The sequence below is a fragment of the Notothenia coriiceps genome, unplaced genomic scaffold (assembly GCF_000735185.1).
Source record: "Notothenia coriiceps isolate Sejong01 unplaced genomic scaffold, NC01 NC01_scaffold00012772, whole genome shotgun sequence".
Taxonomy (NCBI): domain Eukaryota; kingdom Metazoa; phylum Chordata; class Actinopteri; order Perciformes; family Nototheniidae; genus Notothenia; species Notothenia coriiceps.
In genome coordinates, this window is record NW_011345473.1 from 5,024 (window position 1) to 16,374 (window position 11,351).

General features: G+C 38.2%; 2 protein-coding genes across 2 annotated transcripts in view; one reads left to right on the forward strand and one right to left on the reverse strand.

The window, feature by feature from the left end:
- Positions 1–11,351, forward strand: part of ergic3 (ERGIC and golgi 3) — a 16,209-nt gene that overhangs the window by 3,146 nt on the left and 1,712 nt on the right. The window contains exons 4-8 of the mRNA XM_010773634.1: positions 2,764–2,778; positions 3,704–3,735; positions 4,988–5,084; positions 10,188–10,252; positions 10,859–10,995. Of these exons, the coding sequence (XP_010771936.1) occupies positions 2,764–2,778; positions 3,704–3,735; positions 4,988–5,084; positions 10,188–10,252; positions 10,859–10,995 (346 nt within the window). The remainder of the gene's footprint in view (positions 1–2,763; positions 2,779–3,703; positions 3,736–4,987; positions 5,085–10,187; positions 10,253–10,858; positions 10,996–11,351) is intronic.
- Positions 5,950–8,457, reverse strand: romo1 (reactive oxygen species modulator 1). Its single transcript, XM_010773633.1, has 3 exons — positions 8,321–8,457; positions 6,807–6,937; positions 5,950–6,186 (listed from the first exon to the last, which is right to left on the reverse strand). Exons 2-3 carry the CDS (start codon positions 6,935–6,937, stop codon positions 6,078–6,080), a joined length of 240 nt encoding a protein of 79 aa, XP_010771935.1. The 5' UTR covers positions 8,321–8,457; the 3' UTR covers positions 5,950–6,077.

Below are 11,351 nucleotides of genomic sequence, written 5' to 3' on the forward strand. Positions count from 1 at the left end.
ATTAAAGAAGTAATATATATGACATTAGGTTGGAGGTATCTCAATAGAGTTTGAGAAGCTCTTTAATCAGCGTTTTAAAAACAAAAAATGAGGATGGTTGTCAAAGCCTAAATATTCGGTGATTTAAAAAAGAGAAACGTGTGTGTGTTCGCTTTAGAAATAAGCAACGAAAAATACAAAGAAGCATTTTTTTCTGTCACTGGATGAATGCACACATACCTTCATTTCCACACGGGGCATTAGACGGTCTGACGCTGATTCAAGTGTTACCTGAGTGGTGCAGTATTCTGTAAGAGTACATTTAAAGTGACGTCAGTGCTTCTGTCCGTATCCTGACGAGTGGAAAAGCCTCAAACACCAAGGGGCTCCATGAAAACCAACTGAACACATTATTTTAAAGAAACGGACACATATATCAGTCTATCTATCTGCAGCTGCTAAAACAACACTTGGTTCAGCGTTAGGCGAACTCTAAAGCACCGTTACCGCTCAGCATTTCTTATTTCTTTCCTCATTTGCTTGCAGACCTTTCTCTCTTCTGCCATCTTCTGTTTCATTTTTATTTATTTTCTTGGTATTATTGAATGGACTGTTTTGTCTGCCTGCTCAAAGTTTCCGTTCATCTGCACTTTAAACCAGGAAATTAACAGTAACAGCCGCTTCAGAAGGAATAATTCAATAATCTAAGAAAAATGACTGCCTACTAAAATGGAGAGTTTGGCAAAACGTCATTTTATAAAACTGTGGTGCAAATCTGGCAAAATGTAAGTGGCTGAAGCGTCTGTTAGTTTCCTGTGATCAATTCATCTGTTTGAATGCATTAAAAGGTCAACTTCACCCACAAAATGACCATCTGTTTATTCGACGAATAGAATTGTTTGAGAAAAGTCAGAATTGTGAGACCAAAGTAGCAATTCTGAGAAAGTAAAAAAAAGTCAAAATTCTTAGAAAGTCAACATTGTGAAAAAATAAATCATGATTCTTACTTTTTAAGGTTTAGAAAAAAAGTCCTAATTCTGACAAAAAAGTGAGAACAAAATCAAAATTCTTAGAAAGTCAAGAAAAAGTCAGAATTCTCAGAAAAGAGTCAAAATTCTTAGAAACATTTTGAGAAATAAATCAAAATTCTTAGAAAGTCAAATAAGTCAAAATTCTTAGAAAAAAAGTAAAAAATTGTGAGAAATAAATCAAAATTCTTAGAAAGTCAAGACAAGTCAGAATTCTGAGAAAAATTGTTAGAAAGTAAAAAAAAAGTCAAAATTGTTAGAACTCTGAGAAAAGGTCAATATTCTAAGGAAAATTGCAAATCATATTTTTTCTCAAATGGGGCTTTCACACCAACGCGGTTCCAGGGCCGGTTCGGAGCTAGAGCCTGAAAAGCACAGTTTGTTCCTGTTCACACCGCAGCGGAGCCGCCTCGAAGAACATTTTTTCGACCTAGAAGCAAGAACCGCATACGTCACGCTTATGTTGGAGGCTGGGGCAGGGGCGGGATCAGTTCATGGCGAGTATGGAAAATGAAAGTTGTAACAAGCTGTAGCGCTGAGCAAAGTGACTAGAACGCAACCACACTTATAGAAAAAACACACTTTATAAAGTCAGGCAACGCTAACCAGGCTTCGTGTGATTCTGTTTATTTGCACCTTACTTTGACCATCCGTTCACTGTGATTGGTCATTGTGGAGAGCAGGCAGACATTTTGTATTATAGCAGCCATCGGATGGAATCAATACATGGGCTGCACAGGTTGCCATATCCGACTATCACAAGTAGAATCATAATGAAAAATACGCCGGTAAAATGTGCCTGTGGAAAACGGCCACAATAGGATAGCAACAAGTAGTCAGTTTAGCTTCGGTTGCTATGCTAACATCACCCATGTTATACCAGAGACACTTTAATAACAGCGTGATGCCAAACAGCGGGCAGCACTGCAGTGGTCGGTAAATGCCGCTGAAACACATTAATAAACAATGAACCACGGCACTTTGGAGAAAAGTGCAAGGTTTGAGAAGTAGTTATTTAATTTAATCTGGCTTCGTGTGATTAAAAGCAACACGATCATCGACCCGACGCCGTTGGGGAGAAAATCAGCGACGTAAACGGTGACGCCATGACGCAGCAGCTGCAGCACCAGTCGGGCTCTGGGCGGTGTGAACAAAACGAGGGCTGAAAAGAAGAACCGGTTCCGAACCAGAAGAGCCCAAGAGGAGCTAGAACGGGAACCGCGTTGGTGTGAAAGGGGCAAGAGGGTTCAAAGAACTATGTGGTGAACGTTGATAAACAAATGGTTCTGTGGGTGAAGATGACTTTTGTTTGTTGCTATCTTTAAACATTCAGCGGCAGAAACAAGAGACGAGACTCACTCTGAGGAGGTGACTGAACATCAGATACAGAAAATACTCCGATCCCAAAACCCCTCTTTATTCTGGACTGATATTAAATGTTAAACGCTGAGTCGTGTGTTTGGGGTTGCACAACCACTATTCCCAAAGCTCCCTTTCTTCGACACAGAACACATTTGAATCCCTTTAATGAGATATTCTGCTGTTATGTAACATCTCCAGCTTTTAGATCAACCCTTATGCTGGAGTAGAGATTAAATCACGAGCACAGACGTTTTAAAAGCTTTCAGGATCATTTCTAGAAATGTAAATGGAGCATATATAAGATTGTTCTCAGTGTTGTGCATCCTCACACACAGTGCCGTGGTTTGTTGTGTACCTGCATCATTACAGTGATTCTTCTCTCTTCTTTCTGCAGTGCACGCTGTGGAAAGTAAGTCCTTCTTTACTTGGAGTTTTAAAAATAAATAATCGTATAAATACCTGTCAAGATCCTCCTTGTCCCTGTGCAGGAACCTGTTTATGTAAATGTGGTGAAGGTTTGCAATTAGACAATCATTTTGTAAATTTAAGTGGAAGATACTTAATAACTTAATGCTATATAGAATAAATTGCAATTTGGATTTTACATGCATTTTTTACGCTATGTTATGTCATCACGCCCAACATTATCCACCTTTAGCTTAGCAGTGGTGACGTGAAGTCATGTGACCGTGCTGTAGTTCCTTTATAGCCCAACATTAGCCTCCTTTAGCTTAGCGGTAGTGACGTGAAGTCATGTGACCTAATTGTAGTTCCTTTATAGCCCAACATTAGCCTCTAGCTTAGCGGTAGTGACGTGAAGTCATGTGACCTAATTGTAGTTCCTTTATAGCCCAACATTAGCCTCCTTTAGCTTAGCGGTGGTGAGGTGAAGTCATGTGACCGTGCTGTAGTTCCTTCATAGCCCAACATTAGCCGCCTTTAGCTTAGCGGTGGTGACTAAATACCTCCTGATGTTTATAAACACTAATGAGGAGATTTAAGGGAGGTCAAAGGTCAGAGCCTCAGAAGCAGTGCTAACTAACCTCTCTGTGTCTTTTATCTTTAAACTAATCACTCTGAGGAGCTGAATCTCTCACACACTGATCAATAACTCAAACCCCTAACAGATCTGTAACCTGAGATACATCACATTCCCTCTTCTGTACTGAATGTGTATTTCAAGTATTTGTAATTAACACATTTCCCCGGGCGCCCTACATAATGCTCCTAACATTAGGATGGGTCAAATGCAGAATGTACACTTCCTCTCTGTGGGTCGACTCAGGGTCTTCTTCTTCTCTTCTGACGGAGTGTTGTTTTCTTTGTGTTTGTAGTTCACGACCTGCAGAGTTTCGGCTTAGACAACGTAAGTGACTCTGTTTAAAGTGACTGCAGCTCAGATGAAATGCAGAACAGCAACTAACGATTATTAAGACAAACCCATTAAGTGTTTTGTCAATGAATGTAAGAAAATAGTGTGATTTTCAGTCCCTCAAAAGTCCATCACGATGTCTTTAGATTATTCATTTGTCAGTCCTAAAGTCCACATATTCATTTTTATGATGTCAAAAAACAGGATTTTATTACTTAAACATTTTCTTCATGCCATTTTTGCACGAAAAATTACTTTACGGTTTAAATATATATTGAAAAAAATACTTTTCTTAGGTTAATTAATATCATTTGGTTTGGTAGTTTGAATACTTGCACACATTGTGGCTCAGGACTTTATTTGACAGATTGTAATGATTTAAATTGTAGATAGTAGCACTATACAGTGGAGGAAATACGTTTGATCCCTTGCCAATTTTGTAAGTTTACCCGCTTCCAAATAAATGAACAGTCTGTCATTTTAATGTCAGGTTTATTTGACTAATGAGAGAGAGAGAATATCAGAAAGAAAATCCACAGTTCAATGCAAATCTATTTTATATAATGTACATTTCTGGATTTCCTTTTTGATATTCTTTCTGTTTGAATAAACCTAGCATTAAAATGACAGACTGGTCATTTCTTTGTAAGTGGGCAAACTAGCAAAATGTGCAGGGGATCAAATACTTATTTTTAAACACCAACTTAAATGTTCTTTTAGTCTTTATTATTTACCTACTTTCATATTGTTTTATTTATTTTATAGGTCTTAAAATATGTTATGTTATTCTATTAATCTAACACATTTCAATAACAATATTTATTTTTACGTTGTTTTTTTAATATTTTAATCGTTTCACCTTTATTAGAATTATGGCATTTGTATTACTCTTATCTTTTTATTTGTATTTCTGTTGTTCCAACATGTTCACTTTGTTGAGGGGTTTTATATTTTATATTGTTGCATCGACTCAGTTGTCTTGTGTCTTATCTGTCAGAGAGAAACCATTATTTATTAACCTGTTAAAATGTTATATTTTGCTGCATGTACCTTTTAAAGTTCTCAACAAATAATCTGAGGGGAATCCCTTGTGGTGTATTTTTAACTTGTGATGTGTCATTTTGTACTTTGAGCTGCACGTGTTGTTTGGAAAGTGCTGTATAAATAAAGCTTTATTATTCATTCCTCCGCTGTATATAAAAGACCTGATTGATGCTGTTAATAATTCCTCTCTTCCTTCCTGCAGATAAACATGACCCACCTGATTAAACACCTCTCGTTCGGGAAAGATTACCCCGGCATCGTGAACCCTCTGGACGACACGGACGTCAACGCACCTCAAGGTCAGACACTTCACATTTAACTGTTTCAATATAATGTTAGCGGGAACAACCAGAGGTGGGAAGTACAAATACTTCGTTACTGTACTTAAGTACATTTTTCTGGTGCCAGTACTTTACGCCACTACTTATTTTTCTGACGACCTTTTACTTTGACTTCTTACATGTTGAACACAAATACCTGAACTTTCTAATCTACATGTTGAACACAAATACCTGTACTTTCTACTTCTCACATTTTCCAAACAGGCTGGTTCCTTTAGTTTGAATGTGTGTTTGGTGGCGTGATCATTGAGTCATTGCGTGCCTATTGATTTGAACACTATCCATAATTTCCTCGGGCCTCATTTATAAAGCCGTGGGAAGGTTGCTTACGTAGGGCAAAGCAAATAAGTACGCAGACATTTTCCGATTTATATAACACTGCTTACGCCGGTTTCCCTTTTATAAATTACAATCAAGAGAAACTGTAAGAAGGTATCGGGGTATCCCTGCAGAGTGGAGTCAATTAACGTTTATTTTTTTTATTTGGTGGGTTGTGTTCCAGCTGTCGATCAGCTGTGCGCAGCGTCTCCACTGCAGCCTGTGTTGTGGAGGAAACGTACACAATTTACCTCTGAACTGTAGAGGAGTAGAAGTACACAGTAGCATCAAATGGAAATACTCAAATACAAGTATCTCGTAAATGTACTTAGTTACACTCTGTCAGGTTGTGGCGTGATACAAAATATTCTTTCGTACAGATGCTCATTTGAAATCCCCCTTCCCTCTAATATTATAATAACTCGTCATGCAGCTTTAGAAAAATATCCTTCAAAATGAAACGTGCTGTTTTATGTCGGTACATTAAGAGCATCAGAACACATCGTTTGACGAATCGGAACTTTTATTGACAAAAACTGGACTGTCGTAGAGAGAGAGAGAGAGAGCACGTAGTCATTTGAAAAGTCCCATAGCTGTATAACAGTGTGGTGGAGGTGCTCCTCCTCCACTCTCTCAGCAGCGTATTCCCATCCCGATGGACATGAAGGTGCCGAACGTCCCGCCGCTTTGCATCATGGTCTTTCCCACGCCTCCCATCAGCTCCCTGCCACGCATCCCAATCCTGGAGGCACACAAAACACAGACTTTTTTTAACATCGTTTTTCGGCCTCAAAATGTTTTCATTTCTTCTGATTTTTGTACAGTTGAGAACATGTCACCAGTTACAAGGAAATATGCTTGCAGCTGTGCAATGTGTTTCTACCCAGTTAGTTATAGTGCTTTGTATAAAATATGTTGGGTGCTAAGTGAGCGCAGAGTTACCGGAGACAGGAGGAAGTGCCGACCATTCGTTAGAAATGTGATTATACTTTGGGTTGAGGATTTTTCATTTGTCTAATTAGCCAGTTCTTAGGGACACTTTGGACATCTTTAAAGTATTGGATCATAACAGCTGGGATTAAACGAAGTCCTCAGTCTACCCAGTTGCAGTTATAGTGTTTCTACCCGGGTGCCATTACAGGTTTTTTATATAATCTTTTGAGTGCAGAGTTACCTGAGACTATTGTGATTATACTTTGGGTTGAGGATTTTTCATTTGTCTAATTAGCCAGTTTTTAGGGACACTTTGGGCATCTTTAAAGTACTGGACCATAACAGCTGGGATTAAACAAAGTCCACAGATATGTCCCCCAGGTGCAGTTAGTGTAACATCTTTTGGGTGCTAAGTGAGCGCAGCGTTACCTGAGACAGGAGAAAGTGCCGAACATGGCTCCAGCAGCCATTCCCACGGCGAAGCCCATCATGAAGCCCATTTTCACCCGATCGAAGCAGTTGGGCTGCGTCTGTCCGTACGAACCGACAGCCACCGGCATCTGGAGCGGAAAGAGAGACGGGTTGATATCCAATTGATTCACGGCTTTATCATCATGTGCTCAGCAGCTACAGTTTAGATATGGTGAAGAAAAACTGGCTCCTCTAACAGAGCAACATGAATACACAGAGGACATAGGACAGATCAAATGCTGCAAGAGAATGTTTTGAGATGTGCAAGTAAATGGAATATGATGTATTAGATCAATAATCTGCACGATGCAAACAGATGGATGTTCTTTAAAGAGTTCAGGTGTTTAGTACGAGATACTTTCCCCGACTAAATTAGCCTTTACGCAGCGTTCTCTTTTAGCGCCAAACCAGCAGAGAATGAGTCGGAGTTCTCTGTTTTCTTTGGTAATATTTTGGTTCTGATCTGACATTTAAAATCAACTTGGACAGTTTTCACAATTTACATTTTAAGACTAAACAATTAATCTAGAAAATACTCCGTAAAGAAAATAAACGTTGGTTACAGCACTGACACAGGAAACTGTTCAATAAAACCAGTTAAAGATCCAAGCATGCAGCTTTAAAAAACTGGCAGCAAGATGTTGAAGTAATACTCGGATTAGTAACAATACTACATTTAAAAAGTACTTTGTTACAAGTAAAAGTCCTGCATTCAAAATGTCACTTAAGTACAAAAGTATTGTCATCAAAATATACTTAAAGTACTAAAAGTGAAAGTACTCATTCTGTGTAATGGCCCATTTCAAAATCATATATATATTGTGTTTTTATCACAACTGGTAAAGGTGGAGCTAATTTGAATAACTTGATATACTGCTGCTGGATATTTTAACCTATTATGTCATAGTTTATGTATTAGTTATAAAACAATAATACTAACCTAACCCTAAAGGTAACTAGTAACTGAAGCTAGTATTGGCTTCTGAAATATAGTGGAGTAGAGTGTAACTGCACTTAGTTACTTGACCTTTCCATCTAGCTTCCTATGAGTACATTATGAAATACATAACCACTACATATTGGACACTGGTTGATACTTGAACAGAAAACCCTACTAGCTGCTAACTGTGTCTTAAACCCAGACATTAAGGAGTTAATCTGTCGTTCTAACTCAGGTTAATGATTGGCTAGGTAATCACTGTTATTGCATTAGCTAGAGAGCTAACGTTAGCCAGCACCTGTTTTTAACATTTAGCATTAAAAACAACCAACACATTGTTCACTGCAGTCACTAAACCTTTGTTATAAAATACAATACAATAGTTGATTGTTTATTTTGTAAAGTTCACTCTTAATCCCCAGTGTGTGTTGTGTTAGCTTAGCATGCTAACCAACATGCTAACATCTCCTGTGGCCTTGACAGTTAAACACGCGTGTTTTTATCACTAAATATCTCCGTGAATCCACCTTACCTTGGACTATGAGTGTGAAATGTGTTTGTTTGTCTGGATCTTGACTGCAGGACGGTCGAGGGTTTGATGCTGCGGGGTTTAAATGTCATTTAGCACACCTCCATTACCGGATAGAGAAGAGAGAGAGAGAGAGGAGGTGTAGAGAGAGAGGGATAATGTGGAGGAGAAAATAAACAGCGCCACCGGTGGTTCACTTTAGTACTGCTGCTAGTGAGGTTTTTAACCATTGTGCCAGATAGATACAGTCAAGGGCGTAACTTTGGTTTGAGAAGTGGGGAGGACACAAAACAGGGGGTCCTCCGCAATGAAACATTTTCTCGATTTGATTCCATTTCCTGCCTTTCTACAAATATATTAGGGACTATGGTGTTAAAAAGTCCATGAGTAGTGTATATGATGAGTGTGCAAATTGATCTAGTATCCTATCCATGTGAACCTGATTTCTTTCTTTAAATTGAAGTTAAATGCATCAATCTGGTGCATTTAAATAATGAAGAGATGTATGGATACAGCTCTCAACACTCATATGAAACAGAACTGTATGTATTTAAATAATCAAAAAACCATTCGAATATGCTCACAACCAATAACACATAGTTGATAAACTCCTCGCTCCTATCTGTATCTTACATTCTTTCTTTTTATGTATGCATATTTTACTAATCACTCCCCTTTCAAACTGTGTTTTTTATTTTGTTACTGAACTATAGTACACATTGGAAGGATTTCTTAACTTATTTTTTACAACTAGGCTTATATGAAATATATTGGAGATATTTGTTTACATGTATGACCATTCCCTTTGAGACCCTCTGAGATAATTTAGACTAATGTTTACAATCTAATCCCTCAGAGTCCTTTAGCTCACTGAGCTGACGTTATCTCTCTCAGTCCCGCAGGAAAGAGCTCTCCCTCTCCTTATTGTTGAAACAGCTTCGAATCGCCGTTAGCTCCAAGCTAGCACCAGATGCTAACAACAACCCCTGTAACTCTCTCTGTCTCTCTCGGTCTCTCTCTCTCTCACAAAATGCGCTCGTGCCACACACACACAGACGCTCCTTCGTGACGATGACCGCTTGGGTAAAAAAACAAAAACACATTTGAAAAGTGGGGGGGACACAAACGGGATTTTTAAAAGTGGGGGCCATGTCCCCCCTGTCCCCAGAGGAAATTATGCCCATGGATACAGAAGTATATACTTTATTTATATCTACAGAAATATTAAGAAATACACTATAGACAGATAGTGGCATTGGATTGATGTACATTATAATTGTGCAAATAGTTCTGGGTTGTAGAAAAGGAGACACTTTACAAGTTATGGGTCAGTGCGTTATTGCAGTTGCAGGAACATTTCCCCCATTTAATTAATTACATGTAATGAATCACCTTGGCTGATGATGCACATGTAGACTTCTCCGAATGTTTCGGATTTTTACAGAAGTTCGAAATTTTCGCAGAATTTTTACTTTTTCTCAGAGAATTTCGATTTTTCACACATTTCATTATGTAAACAAGCTTGCATTTATTGCATTAAAACTCTATAAATGTACCAATATTTAGTAGTTATGATCAGGAGTGAAGCTTGTTTGTCATCCAGTGGGACGGGTTAATAAATAAACCAATTAAAAAATCTATTTTAAGCCATTTCCAGTTTGGAAGAAATGTTTTTTTATCTAAAAGTATGTCCACCCATCTTCGACCTGTTTTCCGTGGTCGGGACCCCAAACTTCCCTTCCCCTGATATTTGACCTCACTCTGTTTGCTTTTGATGCCTTAAAATTATATTTACAACCTACTGCTCTCACTTGTGTCGTGTGTGTCTGCATTCATATTTTAACAATCATTCCCTTTCCTCTCCCCACAGCATCAATGATGTACCAGTATTTTGTGAAAATCGTTCCTACCATCTACGTAAAAACTGACGGAGAGGTGAGTTCATTTGACTTTCTTTCCGTATATATTTCCTCTTTTTATTCGAACCCCATCAAAACAGACAGCTAGACCGGTGGACTTCAATTCATCATTTAAAACGAAAAAACATTTATCCATTATTTGTATTTAAATAATTTTGGTGCTATAAACTAAAACGTGATTTGTGTATCCTTTTTTCTGTTTGTGATATTATCTTCAAAACGTTATTTATAATTAAAATGAGATTTAAAATGATAGGTTGTCCGCCATAATTTGTTGCTGTTGTACTCAATTTAATCTAATGTTTAATTTAAAGCTGTATGAGACCACAATTTATAAGTTAAAACTTAAAGTATTATATTACAATGGACATTTACAAAATGGAGTTCATCATCTGGAACTATTTGTGTCAGAGAAAGTGGACTGATTTCGTAAAACCTCAAAGGCCAGATTTTATTTGTACAAACGTTTGATTTTACTGTGAAGTCCCGATCGCTCCCTAATGCTCGTATTGTTCGTACGCATTTCGGACCGACAAACTTAAGATGTACAATTACTATGTCTCTAAAAAAACACTGTGTAATTGTTTGCTGCCAAATGTCAATACTTTTTGTTTTCCTGCAGGTGGTAAAAACAAACCAGTTTTCCGTCACCAGACACGAGAAAGTGGCCAACGGGCTGATAGGAGACCAGGGGCTGCCGGGCGTCTTTGTTTTATACGAACTGTCCCCGATGATGGTTAAATTCACAGAGAAACACAGGTAGGAGAAATAGAATATAATCTTTATTGTCAGTGTGGCGGCTCAATTTCCACTTCAGTTTGAGTCGCCGAGAGGTTGGCTTTATGCTGCGACGTGTTTCAAAGAGAAATACTGAAGTGAGGTAGACAAAACACAATAACTATCGGGACAACAACGGGAAAAATGACAGCACAAGCTCACCCTCTGTCACCGCACTCAACAAGAAACAAGTGACATAAATACACAAAACACACACACGTGACGATTAACGGAAGTGCTCAACAAATACAAATAAAAGTGACGTAAACAAATAATAAACTCAAGCTAGGTAGCATTTTGGCTCCTACAGTCATTAATAGCCCAACATTAGCCGCCTT